This window comes from Perognathus longimembris, chromosome 13 (assembly GCF_023159225.1).
Source record: "Perognathus longimembris pacificus isolate PPM17 chromosome 13, ASM2315922v1, whole genome shotgun sequence".
Lineage (NCBI taxonomy): Eukaryota > Metazoa > Chordata > Mammalia > Rodentia > Heteromyidae > Perognathus > Perognathus longimembris.
In genome coordinates, this window is record NC_063173.1 from 50,650,871 (window position 1) to 50,667,429 (window position 16,559).

General features: G+C 36.7%; 1 protein-coding gene and 1 pseudogene across 1 annotated transcript; both read left to right on the forward strand.

Moving 5' to 3' along the window:
• The first annotated feature begins 5,213 nt into the window (after positions 1-5,213).
• LOC125362525 lies at positions 5,214-6,417 on the forward strand (annotated as a pseudogene).
• A 4,266-nt stretch (positions 6,418-10,683) lies between these two features.
• LOC125361681 (olfactory receptor 5D14-like) lies at positions 10,684-11,628 on the forward strand. Its single transcript, XM_048360261.1, has one exon. The coding sequence runs from the start codon at positions 10,684-10,686 to the stop codon at positions 11,626-11,628; it is 945 nt and encodes a 314-aa protein (XP_048216218.1).
• Positions 11,629-16,559: the final 4,931 nt, after the last annotated feature.

The window sequence follows — 16,559 nt, forward strand, 5'->3', positions numbered from 1 at the left end:
TATGGCCTCCCTTATTGGGAATAATTAGTACAGGTTTAGGCAAGCCATAGCAGAGCATCACAAGTCCAATAGCTATACACTTAGAAACAAATAAGATGATGCTAAGTGAAATGAACTCCATGTTATGGAAACAAGTGATATATCACAGTTGTAACTACTTTCAACGTCCTATGTGTATGTGTAGTTTCTATTATTGATGATGTTTTGTATCACCTTCCTATGTTTGTACCTACACTATCTCTGTAATCTTATCTGAGTATATTGGAAACCGTGTTTACTGGTATTGGAAGTAGGAAATTCAAAGGGAATATCAAATTCGAGAGACACAGGGTAAAAAAAGAGAAATAACTACAAAAGCAATACTTGCAAAACTGTTTCGTGTAAGTGAACTGAACAACTGGGGGGGGAGGGAAAGGGGGGGGAGGGAGGGGGGCATGAGGGACAAGGCCACAAACAGTACAAGAAATGTATCCAATGCCCAACGTATGATACTGTAACCTCTCTGTACGTCAGTTTGATAATAAAAATTTGAGAAAAAAAATCAATGGCCTTTCTCTATGCTAACAACCCGAAGACCGACGCTGAAATCAGGAAAGCAACTCCTTTTGCAATAGCCCCCAAAAACATAAAATACCTAGGAATAACCTTAACCAAAGAAGTGAAAGACCTCTATGATGAGAACTTTAAAAGCTTGAAAAATGAAATTAAGTCAGAACTAAGAAAATGGAAAAACCTCCCATGCTCCTGGATTGGGAGGATTAATATAATCAAAATGGCAATATTGCCAAAGGCTATCTACAAATTCAATGCAATACCCATTAATATCCCAACACCATTCTTTAATGAAATAGAGGAAGCAATCCAGAAATTCATATGGAACAATAAAAGACCTAGAATAGCAAAAACACTCCTAAGCAGAAAGAACAGTGCTGGAGGAATTACAATACCCAACTTCAAGCTGTATTATAAAGCTATAGTAATAAAAACAGCTTGGTATTGGCACCGGAACAGGCCTGAAGACCAATGGAACAGAATTGAAGACCCAGAATTGAACCCACAGAACTACGCCTACTTAATCTTTGAAAAAGGAGCTAAAACAATAGTATGGAAGAAAGATAGCCTCTTTAACAAGTGGTGCTGGCAAAACTGGCTCAACACATGCAACAAACTAAAACTAGATCCTTATATATCACCTTGCACCAAAATCAATTCCAAATGGATTAAAGACCTTGAAATCAAAACAGGCACCCTGAAAACACTAAAGGAAGGAGTAGGAGAAACACTTGGGCTCCTTGGCACAGGACAGAACTTCCTTAACAAAGACCCAGAAAGGCTACAAATCAAAGAAAGGTTGGACAAATGGGACTGCATCAAACTGCAGAGCTTCTGAAGGGCAAAGGACATAGCTCGCATGATAAACAGAAAGCCCACAGACTGGGAGAAGATCTTTACCGGACATTCAACAGACAAAGGCCTCATCTCTAAAATATATGCAGAACTAAAAAAATTACCTTCTTCCAAAACAAAACCGCAAAGAACCAATAGCCCCCTCATCAAGTGGGCTAAAGACTTACAAAGAAACTTCTCTGATGAGGAAATGAGAATGGCCAATAGGCATATGAAAAAATGCTCTACATCACTGGCCATAAAGGAAATGCAAATCAAAACAACATTGAGATTCCATCTCACCCCAGCAAGAATGTCATATATCAAGAAAACTAATAATAACAATTGTTGGAGGGGATGTGGCCAAAAGGGAACCCTACTTCATTGTTGGTGGGAATGTAAACTGGTTCAGCCACTCTGGCAAGCAGTATGGAGATTCCTCAGAAGGCTCAATATAGAACTCCCCTATGACCCAGCAGCCCCACTGTTGGGTATCTATCCAAAAGCCCGCAAACAAAATCACAGTAATGCCACCAGCACAACAATGTTCATCGCAGCACAATTTGTCATAGCGAGAAGCTGGAACCAACCCAGATGCCCCTCCATAGATGAATGGATCAGGAAAATGTGGTACATATACACAATGGAATTTTATGCCTCTATCAGAAAGAATGACATTGTTCCATTTGTAAGGAAATGGAAGGACTTGGAAAATGTTATACTAAGTGAAGTGAGCCAGACCCAAAGAAACATGGACTCTATGGCCTCCCTTATTGGGAATAATTAGTACAGGTTTAGGCAAGCCATAGCAGAGCATCACAAGGCCCAATAGCTATACCCTTATGAACACATAAGATGATGCTAAGTGAAATGAACTCCATGTTATGGAAACAATTGTTATATCACAGTTGTAACTACTTTCAACGTCCTATATGTATGTGTAGTTTCTATTATTGATGATGTTCTTGTATCACCTTCCTATGGTTGTATCTACACTACCTCTGTAATCTTATCTGAGTATATTGGAAACCGTGTTTACTGGTATTGGAAGTAGGAAATTCAAAGGGAATACCAAATTTGAGAGACACAGGGTAAAAAAGGAGAAATAACTACAAAAGCAATACTTGCAAAACTGTTTGGTGTAAGTGAACTGAACACTTCGAGGGGGGGGGAGGGAAAGGGGGGGAGGAAGGGGGCATGAGGGACAAGGTAACAAACAGTACAAGAAATGTATCCAATGCCTAACGTAACCTGTAACCTCTCTGTACATCAGTTTGATAATAAAAATTTGAAAAAAAAAAAGAATACTTCCTAAGTACATTCAATTTTGCCTCACATTTTAATTTTTTGATAACTAATTTATATCCTTTTATGCTGCCTATAATATAGGCATTATAATATATAACATGGTTTTTTTTTTTTTACTAATCTACATTTTACAATTGTGAATGGTTGATGTGCCACATACAATACTGCAACATTATGAACCATATAATCTTTCAAATAAGTTTTATAACTCACTACATTTTCTTCTTACTAAAATAATCTCTTTATTTTAATTAGAGAAAATAATTTAGCTTTTTTGGTATAAAATTTCTGGTAGAAATATGTTCTTTTTTTGAATAATTATTTATTGTCAAAATGATGTACAGAGGGTTACATCTTCATACGTAAGGCAGTGGGTACATTTCTTGTACTATTTGTTACCTCCTCCCTCATTTTCCCCCTCCCTACCTTAGAAATATGTTCTTTTACCGTATCATGGCTGAGAAATTATTATAACTCCGTTATCTCTAAAGTATAGTTTTGGTAGCATTGTGGGCTAATGTTTTCTCTCTCATTATTGTTTAATGTCAGTCGTGGAGCTTGAACTCCGGGCCTGGGTTCTGTCCCTGAGCTCTTCATCTCAAGACTAGTGCTCTACCAGTTAAGCCACAGAGTCACTTACAGTTTTCTGGTAGTTAATTGGAGATAACAATTTCAGGGCCTTTCTTGCCTAGGCTTGTTTTGAATTGTGATACTCAGATCTCAACCTCCTGAATAGTTAGGATTAAAAGAGTTAGCTTATGATTGTTTCTATTTAATGTTACTCTTTCCCAACCTGCAAATTTTTTTTTCTGAGAAGTTAACTTTTGGGTGACTAGATATAGACTATAGTTTATTTGTTCCTTTTCTGGTTAAGCTTTAAAATATTCTGTGCCTTTCACCTATGAGAGATGGAATATAGATTATATTATATCCTCCTGCTTTTTAAGATCTATTCCAAATCACACTCATCTACTAGACATAGGTTTCCAGGCTTCCCTGGTCCATGATATTTTTTCCCTCTGCTTTTGTCATGACTTAGATAACCATAAGGAATTTGGGGAGATATCCTATCCAACTTTTCTTGATGTTACCTTTTTTTCTAAACATATGTATGTATGTATTTATTTAATTGTCAATGTGATTGGTATCCCATAAAACTTCTACAAATCTGAATGTGTCAGATGCTTTTCTTATGAGAAGCTGGGATATGAGTGTTCAGGGAAGAATATAAAGGAAATGGAGTACATTTTCATTTATTGCATCATACCAGAAAATATGAGATAATCTATCATGGTATTGTTGGTATTGTTTGTACACACTTTATTAGAAATTTGAACTTGGTACCTGAAACATGCTTAAAACAATCCATCTGTGAATTCTCTAGCACATTTTTGTTCTTATTTTCAAACTCTAAGCTTCATGTTTTCTTCAGTGAGTAAGAATGTATTATTTCAGTATTTCAGGAACTCAGCAATTATTTGCAATAAATATGTTGACAAAATTATCCTTAATGCTACAGAAAAAAAAAAAAAACACTTCATTGTAATGACACAGAAGACTTGCTCTGTAATTGCTTATTGTGCTGCTCACCGAAGAAACCCTAATTGCAATTCTCGGATGTTTTACTCCATCATCATGGGGACATAAATAAAATGAAGACTTTGGTAAAGTTTAAACTATGGATTCAGCTGTCAGGATTCTCTTTGTACTCTCTGGGATTTCTCATGTTTTGTCAATAAGTCCCCTTTGGTGTATGGCTGAAATTGAGTTTCATTTTTGCTATAAATTTCAGACATATTGCTCTTTTAAATAGTGTTTTATTGCTGTGAATCAAAGAGCCAAGGGCTCAGTAGTCTGAAGAAAGATATTATATTAATTGAATCAACATCTTCTGGTTTCAGGTCAGGTAATTTTTTTCAGGTCAGGTAATTGTCTCTCTTGTGGTAACAACCTAAAGATTATTCAACAAATTACAACAATCATAAAAATTATCAGGATAATCATAAAGGTTTACTAAAGATTAAATATGTCACCTGATAGTCATGAGCATCTTGATTTTCATGAAAAGGCCATGAAGTGTCACTCAAAGTTAAATTTTCTTTTGCACTATAGAAGCTAGCAACAGTGGTAGACCAGATAACAATGATGAAAAACACAGTAGGCTGCATATGCTTTAACCATTTCTAAAACCTAAAATTTTGTGAGCATTTAATTCTGCATTATGCAGAGAAAAGGTGAAAATGTAGAATATTTAATACTAACCTTTATGCCTGAACACATTCAGTACCAAGCCATATCTATGATCCCTAGTGTAAGTTTTCAAGCAAACATCAAACTCTTGTTTTCGTTTTGCCTTGATCTTATTTTGAGAAATACTGGTCTATACCACTTAATATACTTTATGGTGTCTCTTTTCCCTTTTTCTTAATTTTTAATTCTTATTATCTTTAAGTAACTTATGAAGTTGTCATTCCACAAAGCAGTTTATAAAGGCAGGGCCTGTAAGACAAAGAAGAATTATGATGTTATCCAAAGGAAATCAAAGCAATGCGTCCACTTTTATTCTCATGGGTTTTTCAAAATATCCAGGGCCCCAGGTTCCTCTTTTCCCGTCCTGTCCATCTGTACCGTTACTGTGGTAGGAAATCTGGGGATGATCATCATCACCAAGATCAATGCCAGTCTCCACACAGTCATGTATTTTTTCCTCAGCCACTTGTCCTTTATGGATTTATGCTATTCTACTGTGGTGACAACAAAAGTGTTGGAGAACTTGGCTGTGGAAGACAGCACCATCTAATTCTTTGGTTGTATCATACAGTTTTCTGGTGCTTGCATTTGTGGAGTGATCAAAACGTTCATGCTAGCAGCGATGGTTTATGATCGTTTTGTGGCCGTTTGTAACCCACTGGTCTACAGCACTGTTATCTCTCAGGAGCTCTAATGCTAGTTTGGTGACTGGACGTTATATATGGGGCATATTATGTTCCCTGACATTGACATATTTTCTGCTTTCCCTGTCCTATTATGAAACCGGCATCATAGATAATTTTATCTGAGAGTTCTCTGTCATTGTTTCTGTCTCCTATTTAGATCCCTCTATCATCCAGATGCTCTGTTTTATTATTACTATATTCAATGATGTGAGCAGCCTGATGATCATTATCACATTATATTTGTTCATCATCATCACTGTTGTGAAGATGTCTTCTGCAGGTGGGCGTGGAAAGACCTCCACCTGCACCTCCCATCCGTCTGCCATCACCAAATTCCATGGAACCATCCTTTTCCTGTACTGTGTTCCTAGCCTCTAAACTTCATGGCTCACAACTACAATGGCTTCAGTGTTTTACACAGTAGTGATCCCCATGCTGAATCCACTCATTCACTACTGCCTTAGGAACAAGGATGTAAAGGACACTCAGAAAATTTGTTGTCACAACCAGGTCTCATTGCCACTCTATCTCATTCTGATTTTCTTAGATTTAGTACTTTATTTCTGAAAACAACTAATTTAGTAAGGTACAGCTGGCTAGCTCTAACAGCGCAACTTATGATTCAAAGTGCAAATGAATATATCAGTGGAAGCATGGCAATAAATCATCATTGCTTTTGCATATATCAGATTTTACGGAAATATGTAATTCCTATGTAGACAGAAATCACAACTCACAGATAAACAAAAATAAAAGAATCTTGACTAAACTGTTGTGGTATATTTAAATCATGTGTAGTTGTTTATCTTATAAGCAATAACTTTATATGTATGCTCCCAAGCCAAATCAAATTTCCAGATTATCAAATAAGAATGATACCCTAAAATTGTAATAAAAAAAGCCCAGACATATGGAAAGACTGGGTTAATTGTACTTTGTTTATCCATATCTTTGCTGTGTGTGCTGTGTGTGTGTGTGTGTGTGTGTGTGTGCGTGTGTGTGTGTGTTTTGAATAGCAGAAGTATATCTTTGGAAAATTATAGTTTATTAAGCGTTTATATACATATATCTTAAGACATGAGATAAGGACAATACAGCAAATGTTAACAAACAGTTCTCTTTAACCTCATTTAACTTTTCTTTAGAAATTTATTCTAGCAACCCTGTTTTCTAAGTCAGTTTGTTTATTTGCTATAGTTAAGAGTTCTAAATAATTAATAAGTATGCCTGCTGAGGCTTGCACTCAAATGCTTCAGAAAACTTTGAAGATCTTTCAACTCTTCTAGTAGAGATGATAGTTCGACTGAAATAAGACATCAGTCAGATCTTTTAATCTCTTGTAATGAACCAGGTGTTGCTCGTTAACTTTCCAACCATTTCAATGCCAAGCAAGTGCATGTGTGAAGCAAGTGCAGCTGTTAGAAACTGAATAGTGTCCTCCACCACCATTCAGAACAACATCTTTTCAGAGTAACTGAGGTAATGATCACAATGAGACCATACAGGATTTAGCTACAGTTCAGGTGTCTTTGTAATACTTGGTAAATGACATATGCATATACATGAATAATTGAAAGTAGAGTAGATGCCCAGGTAATTTATCCATCAAGTCAGCTTCTCGAAATTTGGAATCATGTACTTTTTTCTAAGATAGTATTTCTTTTCAAAGTATGTCAAAAGAAATTTAATAAACAAAAGCATAAATAAACATTGACCAATGCCTGGGCTTAAGTGAGGACAGAAATGGTGGAACAAAGGAGGAACAAATGTAGCAGTGACACTTCCTACATACTATGTTGAAAATGAGCAATAAAACTTGTGGGCCAAGAGAGTAGGGAGAGAAAAAAAACTATGAAAAAAAAAAAAAAACAAGAAGAGGTGACACTGTTCAAAAAGAAATGTGCTCAATACATGACTTATAACTCTTCATTATGATATCTTTCTATGTCTCTGTTTATAGGTATCATTGTGTATCATGCATTTGAGGTCAACCATTACTTAGTTCTGAGCCGGTGAGGTTCACATCCCAAGAATAATAGTGCATTGTCATGCCATAATTGTACATATACATTATTAATCAAATCCATCCAAGTTGCAACTTCAAATATAGTTTAGTTGCTTTTGGTGAGCGATAAACACACTCAGTAACTAAAACAATTTACTTCTCAGCATCCTCTGTATTGATAAACTGTATGAATGGATGATTTTCTTCCCATCTCCATAGACTTCCTTCTATAGCAATTAACATGGCAACTAAAACTAAACCTCCCTTGATGGTTTGATTCCTGCCACTGGTTGTGAGTGCTTGTCAGTTCTATTGCTTTCCCCTATGCATACTCTTGGAGCAGTGACTGAAAAGAGAAAAGTTAGTATGATAGATAAGACATCCATTCCCGTTTTGGCTAGTACATTCTACAGCTCATAAATTCTACAGCCCATACATTAGTAGTAGAGAAAAAAAAACTAGTAAAGAAAATTAGTAAAAAAAATAGTAGAGAAACAACAATGCACATTGGTTGTATATCGAAATATACAATATATTTTAAGGACATTACCTGATTCTTCTAAAATATTGCTATTGAATTATTCCTCAGAACTTTTTTTTATAAAAAGTGATTCCAGTATTCATAGTACACTTCTTTTAAATTTGAGGGCAGCACTGTTCTGTGCTGCCTTTCAGGGTTCATCTGTATTATGTTACTACAACTAACCACTTTTGTGTGGGGATAGCATATAATAGCAGATCTTCTGAAAGGAAGTCCCAATGCTGTCTTCCACATTTCCAGGGATGAATTCAGGAGGAGAAGGTGGAAGACATAATGCAAGCCTACACATGGACTATAGACATTTGTACTATAGTCTTCTGTAATTGTGTTAAAGAAGAAGAAAACTTGGCATTGATTTTATAGCTTGGTTGGGTAGAAAAAAAACCTTATTCATGATGTGGTAACCTATTGCCAGTCACCCAGTAGATTCTGTTTAACATCCAGGTATGATTTTGCAAAATAATCTATAATTACTGACAGAGGAAGAAATTCTATTGCTTTTAAATCCTGGTGGGTTTGTCTATAATTGCTCTGAACAAATTCTACCTGCCAAATACATCTCCAAGGCAATCAGATATGCTGGGTTATGTGTTCCAAATGATCATTTATAAATGGTGGGCTGCATCTGACACAGAATTCTCTTTCATTTGGGGATTCACTCCAAATGAGGAATATTTGGTTCATTTGTAAGTAGGTAGGAGTAAAAAATAGTGCATGGCCAGGCACCAGTGGCTCCTGCTTTCAATCACAGCTACTAAGGAAGCTGAGATATGAAGATCGCAGTTCAAAGCTAGCCTGGATAGGAATGTCAATGAAACTCTTATCTCCAATTACTCACCCTAAAGCCAGAAATGGCACTGTGGTTCAAGTGGTACAGGGCTAGCATTGAGCTGATGGGCTCAGTGACAGCCCTCAGGCCCAGAGTTCAAGTCCCATGACTGACCAAAAAAGGTGCATGCTGCCTTCAAAATCCCAAGAGAGTCCCTAAGTTTTAGAGTAGATGAGACAGCATTTCAGTTTCATTTTAACACTCAATACAGAGAACATTTTAATTGTGTATTAAGAAAGTCTAATAATTGATAGTCAACTTCATTCCTCAGCATTTTGTGTAATTTGAAAGACATTTAAATGAAAGATGGTCTCAAAGACATAACAGTCATCTTAATTGCTTGTTTTGATGCTGTCAAGGAATAATTTGCTGGTATTCTCTAGAGTTAGTACCCCTGGGACATTAGACCCAGGTCTATGAAAGCCTTCGAATCTTGCTCACATTCAACCTCCAGAGAAACAGGGTGATGGCCTGCTTCTCTGCAGCAGGTAAGTTTATTCAAACTGCCTACAAAACAGTGATAATATTTTTTCTTTTGCTATTACAAGTAGGATTTTCTTTTATATTTCTATGTAAAGTCGCTGCAGATGTTGCCCAATTCTGAGGTAAATGATATTAAGTATTAAAGTTTAATTTGTACAATATTTTGCCATAAGCTCATTGACAACCAGATTATACAAAAGCCAATTAATTTGCTCTCAGTGCAATGAGAGGTCAAAAGAAAGTGGCAGTCCCAATTCTCATAAGGAATCCATTGGCTGCATTAGACATTATGAGATAAAACTTGGCAGAATGGGATTGCTGAGCCCTTTTCTTAAATTACACAAGTTTTCTTACATTTTTACTTCTCTGAATAGAAAAAATTATTCTTATTACATTTTCACTTTATAAGTAAATGAACTACAGTAATAATAGATATTATGTGAAGCAAATACATCACATTATTTTATTTTTTTATGCCAGTCCTAGTGCTTGAACTCAGTGCCTGAGCCCTGTCCTTGGCTTCTTTTTTGCTCAAGACTAGCAGTCTATCTCTTGAGCCACAGCGCCACTTCTGGCTTTTTCTGTTTATGTGGTGCTGAGGAATGCTTCATGCATGCAAGGAAAGTACTCTACTACAATGCCATATCCCCAGCCCTAGATACTACCTCTTAACATTCTTAACAATACACATGGTGGAGACCAAATATTTAGCTCATTGCTTTCATGTGACCATTCAGATCCAAGCCATAAATTTATGGAACAGTAAATAATTCCAATCTATTAACAAGTAGATTGTCTTGTCCAGGTAATTAATATTGTCCAATGTCATAGTATATCTATGAGGCTTGAACTCAGGGCCTGGGCACAGTCTCTGAGCTTCTTTTGCTCAAGCCTAGCCCTCTACCACTTGAGCTATAGGGCCATTTCTGGCTTTTTCTGTTTATATGGTACTGAGGAACTGAACCCAGGGCTTCATGTATGCTAGGCAAGCACTCTACTGCTTATCCACATTCCCAGTCCCCACACTTTTTTTCAAGTATGTTTATTTCTCTGTGTATTTATGTAACAATAGTGCAAATAATTTTTAAAGCACCTAGGTGCCTGTTGTGATTGTAGAAATTTAAGGCCTAATTGTTTCTCAGTCTTATCAACGTTATATTTGACAGGTACAATTCTCTTCCCACTAAAAGCAATCATGGTGATTACTCCAAGGAATCTCAGTGTGGAGACAACCTTCATCCTCTTAGGTTTTGCAGATTCTCCAGAGCTGCAGATTCCTCTCTTCCTGCTGTTCCTGGTCATGTACATTATTACCGTGGTAGGAAACCTTGGGATGATCATACTCATCAAGACCAACCCCAAATTTCACACCCCCATGTACCTGTTCCTTAGTCACCTTTCATTTATTGACTTCTATTATTCCTCCATCATCATACCCAAGCTGCTTGAGAACCTGGTGATGACGGATAAGAGCATCTTCTATGGGAGCTGCATGCTGCAATTCTTCTTGTCCTGCATGGCCGTGGTGACAGAGTCTTACTTGCTGGCCGTGATGGCCTATGACCGCTTTGTGGCCATTTGCAATCCCCTACTGTATACAGTGTCCATGTCACAGAGGCTCTGCTCCCTGTTAGTGGCAGGTTCTTACATCTGGGGTGTCTTTTGCCCCTTGGTACTCCTTTGCCACGCACTGCAGCTCAACTTCTCCGGGCTTCATGTGATCAACCACTTTTTCTGCGAGTACACTTCGGTCATCACCGTCTCCAGCTCTGACATACACCTCCCCCATCTGCTCCTTTTTTGCTTTGCAACCTTCAATGAAGTGAGTACGTTGCTGATCATCCTCACCTCCTATGTGTTTATTTTTGTGACTGTGCTGAAAATACGTTCTGCCAGTGGGCGCCGCAAAGCCTTCTCCACCTGCGCCTCCCACCTGACCGCCATCACCATCTTCCATGGCACCATCCTTTCCTTGTACTGCGTGCCCAACTCTAAAAACTCTCGGCATGTGATCAAAGTGGCCTCTGTCTTCTACACGGTGGTCAACCCCATGCTGAACCCTCTGATCTACAGCTTGAGAAACAAGGACGTAAAGGATGTATTCTGGAAATTAGTGGGGACCAAAGTCCCATTGCACTGAGCCACTCTCGAGATACTTTTCAATCCTATTGAATAGTAAAAACAGAGACTGAAAGGTTGTAAAACCCATAGCCTATATTTGCATTCGCGTTTTGGCAGGTGATTGTGATGTACACACTGAAAATTTCAACTTTCCTAAAGAAGGTAAAGACTTTAACATGGAAATTATTTATACAAGGTTTTCATCCATCACACATCTGCTTGTGCTCTAGCAGCAAACACATTAAAACAACAACAAGGGGGTGGGGAGAATTAGGGAGGAGGTAACAAACTACAAAAATGTACCCAAGGCATAACTTATGAAACTGTAACCTCTCTGTACATCACTTTGACAATAAATAAGAAAACAACAACAACAACAGAAAGAAACCCTTCAAAACTCAATAGATTGTATTCACTGAAAGAATAGTGCTTATTTTCTTAACACAGAATACTTTTCTAATTACTCATGTGAATGGTAGTGAGACCCAGGCCATTATGTGACAATGGATATTATGCAATGCAGTTATCTTTCTTGTCACCTTTGGACTTGTGTTCTGTGAATTCTATGAGTAGAAAGCCTTGAACTGTAGGCAGTAATTTCATATTGAGGAACATACAGGGTAAGGACAGTTGTATGTATCAGAAAGATAATGATACACATGCTTAAGGTACTATTTGCGCAAAGACTGGTATTACTTAAAACAAATTTAACTCTGTTGACTACAGATGTGATACTTTTCTATAAAGTAATTTTGATAATTTTTTACATCTAACAATATGTATTTTTATCATAAATCATAGTCTTATTAGGCAAGAAGTGGCAGCATATAAAATAATCTATGTGGGACAATTATACTATATAAATATATAATATTATAATATAGCAGTCACCAGAGACTTCTGAATGAATGAGAGAGCACAGAAATTAATTTTGAGTTTGGTCGAAGGTAATCAATTGAGTCATTTCAGTATTTTCAGACAGCATTTTGATATTGTAGTCCTAGAATTGTTAGATCAGAAAATTTCTGTGAGTTTCACTTAATATAGTTTATAAGGAATAAAGATGAACTATTTTATCGGGGATATTGAGGAATCATATTTCAAATTTTATATTCTAACATTTGTGTATCAATGAAACAAAACCAAATACCTTATAACAAACATCCTTAATCCTAAAGCAAATTTGAGCAAGCAGTAAATTATAAAAAAAATTCTGTTGCTTAAACAGTGTCATAGTGATACAAATTGTTCTATGGGGAAAACCACACCTATTTCTTTTTAATTTAACACACCAAGACAGAGTTTTAGAATAAAGATTAAAATTTATTTACTATAGATAAAAATATATTTGTGTACTATACTAAACAATAGAAAATAACTGAACATGACAAATTAAAAACTGGAGAAGTTCATTTGTCATGTTTCACTGAATAGTATAAGATGACTCTCCTATAGACAGACATATGTATGAAACACAGGTAGCTATGACTCATACTAGCAGAAACAAGTAAAGGCAGAATGACAGACATCCAGAGTTTAATGGCATATCCTTAAGTGAAGTGTTCAAAAACCACCTTTTCACACATTTATGTCAGAAAGGGAGAAAGCATTAGGCTCTTGGAAGTTCTAGTACCGTTACTTATGCATTTATCACCTTCCAGAGAACTCAAAGTCCTGGGAATCTGTCTCAAAGGCGAGTTAACAAATATATTCACAAGCATCATTTATAACAGCAATAGTCTGGAAGAAATTCAGTAAGTAGGTAGCCAAACAAAGAAGCAATGAATTGTGAAATGCATAGAGGAAGGTTCCTACAAATTGCTATTGTATCCTTCCATGTCATAGTCTTAACTAAATTAAGACAAAAATCTAGAATCATTTTTACAGTAGGTCCAAATGTGTGAAACTAGATAGACTGAAAAAGCACAAACTTAATCAGGAAATCGTGCAACAGGAACTGGGGTGTGGCTCAAATGGTAGAGCACTAGCTTAGAATGAAAGAGCCAACCAAGAGATTAAAATCCTGGGTTCAAGAATCAGTATCAATCAGCATGTGAAAATGTTGACTATAACTTAATAAAAGATATGTCAAAAATATATCAATAATTGTGTTAAGACCCAATTTCTCATGAGTTAGCTGCAATGGTAAAATGGTAAGTACAAACATTTTCATCTTAATGCTTCCATATCTCAAGTAGCAGGATTTACAGGCCAGAAAGACTATATCTGGCTTCATGTCTTCTCCCCTCTCCTTGCCTCCCATCCCCTGCGTCTTCTCCCTTCTCCTCCCCTCTTTCTTTCCTTTTTTGTTGCTTCTGTTATTTGAACTCAGGGCTTTGTTTGTGCTAGATATGCAGTACCACTTCTTCTATGTCCCAGTCTTTTGGGTCATTTTTTAGGTAAGGTCTTATTTGTTTGTTTGTATTTATTTTTTTTTTGGCCTTGGCCAGTTTGGATATTGATTCTCCTACTTATACTTCCCACCTACCCAAGATGACAGGTATGTGCATTTCTCTTTTGATTGAGTGACATGTGGTCTCTCTCTCTCTCTCTCTCTCACACACACACAAACACACATACTCACACACACACACACACACAAGTTCTACAACAAATGAAGTAAAGCTTAATTATAACACCACAAAATTTTTTTGGCTCTTGATTTGGACAAGCTAAAAAAAGGTTATCTTTGGAACAGTTACAGAGATTTAAACATGGATTGAGTATTTAATAACATACTGTTTTGTTTGGTATAATATTTTCTGAAATACATAATTCATTTTTACAAAAAAGTAGCACTTTTTATAAACTATGACAACACAAGTAGCACATGGACTGATAGAGGAATAGAATAGTCAGCATAAGTGGTTTTGTTTGAAGTGGTCAACGTTCAGTGGAGTGGCTGTCAGGGCTTCACTATTCCTACCCATGTTCTCTGGGTTCCTGATAAACATGTTCCCCATTCACTTCTTTACCAGGTGGCACACAGGATTGTGTAAAACAGGGAAAACGTGGGTCCTGGAAGAGCATTTGCGTTTACTTGTTTTGAGGCTTGCAATATTGGCAGAAGTATGTTATCATTGTTTCCTGGAGAACTTCAAAAGGCATACCACCAATGTTGTTACCTTCTTCTGGAGTGATATTTCCAGAATCTTTATACAAAGCTGAAATTACTTATCTATAATTTCCCAATGAATGTGTGGTATGAAAGCAGATTTCATTTCAAATATGCTCATGTATATCTATATTTATATGTTTATATATGTTTATTTTGTCTGAGTCTGGTATTTGAACTCTTTTTTTTTTTTTTTTTTTTTTTGGCCAGTCGTGGGCCTTGGACTCAGGGCCAGAGCACTGTCCCTGGCTTCTTCCCGCTCAAGGCTAGCACTCTGCCACTTGAGCCACAGCGCCGCTTCTGGCCGTTTTCTGTATATGTGGTGCTGGGGAATCGAACCTAGGGCCTCGTGTATTCGAGGCAGGCACTCTTGCCACTAGGCTATATCTCCAGCCCTGGTATTTGAACTCATTGGCTGATGCTCTGTCACATGAACCATGCTTCCAACCCCCTCCAAATTTATACTTTATGCTGTTTCTTTTTTGCAGTATTGGGCGTTAAATTCAGGGCCTTGAGCTTCCAAAACAGAATATCTTAGATTAAATGTGCACTACCAAGCCTAATTTGAGTATTGAGGTGGAGTCTTCTTAACTGTTTTGTCAGAGTGTTTTCAAACTGTGGTCCCCCTCCTCATCTCTGCCTTCAAAGAACCTGTGACTACAGACATGTACCACCATACCTGTCTCCACATTTCATTATTGTAGTAAGGAATAACACTGTAGTGGCCTGAGTGCATCACTGCAGGACATTTACATGGAATTCATTTTGTTTTTTATCTACTTGATGTTATTCCACAGTATCCCTCTTATATTATCCCAAATTGATTTAGAAACATGCCCCCATAAACTGAAGGCTGGCTCAGATATACTAAAAAGTGAATTTATATTTGAAAACATGTGTCTTCTTTGTTGTGCACCAAACTCCTAATGGATTTGTTTCAATTACTTGTGTAACTCACTCCTTATATCACAAAGCACCTTACTCTGGCCTCAATTGACTTCTCTACTTAAAAAAGGGCAATTCCTTTTATGTTCTTTTAACATGACTACAAAATGATTGCCTATTTCCTTTTGTGTTTACTTTAAATGCTACTTGGATCAACAAATGAATCCCCTCTGTCCTGTGTCACACTAATGCTAGTACCAGGTTTAAAGTTAGCCTGGCATAAAAATTCATATTACAAATAAATAAATAAATAAATAAATGAGTTAACTATCTCCCTTGTTCATTCAATTTATTTTCCTGGATTATGGCACAATAGAGTAATATTTATGAAAAAATAACTTGTAAAATTCTGATTACAGATGCATGCTTTCCATACAGCTCTAGTCAGTGCTATTTTGATTAATACTGTGCATCCTTTGAGAGTAACAGTTTGATGCAACTCACTTCTACATGGTCAAATTAGTGACTCTGGCTGTAATTGGCACTTAAACATTTTTGCACAATGAGTACTCATGATGAAAACTTTTTGTTTAAGATTGTCCTGAAAGAACTGAGCATGGTGGCTCCTGTCTGTAAGCCCAGAAGAATATGGTTCAAGTCAGACTAAGCAAAAATTTAGCCAGACCTTGGCACATCCAAGAAGCCATGAGCTCACTTGTATATGCCTGAAATTCCAGATACAGTAATGATGTAAGTAGGAAGAAGATGATCAGAGGGCAATTCTAGTAATTAAAAAAAAACAACTAAAACTTCAAAGCAGAAAAGGGCTTCTGGTGTGGTTCAAATGGTATAGAACCTGAAAAGAAAGCATGATAAGAATGATATACTGATATCAACTTCTAATACCAGAAAAACTTCTAACAGAGATTAATTGAGGTATTGGTTTTCTA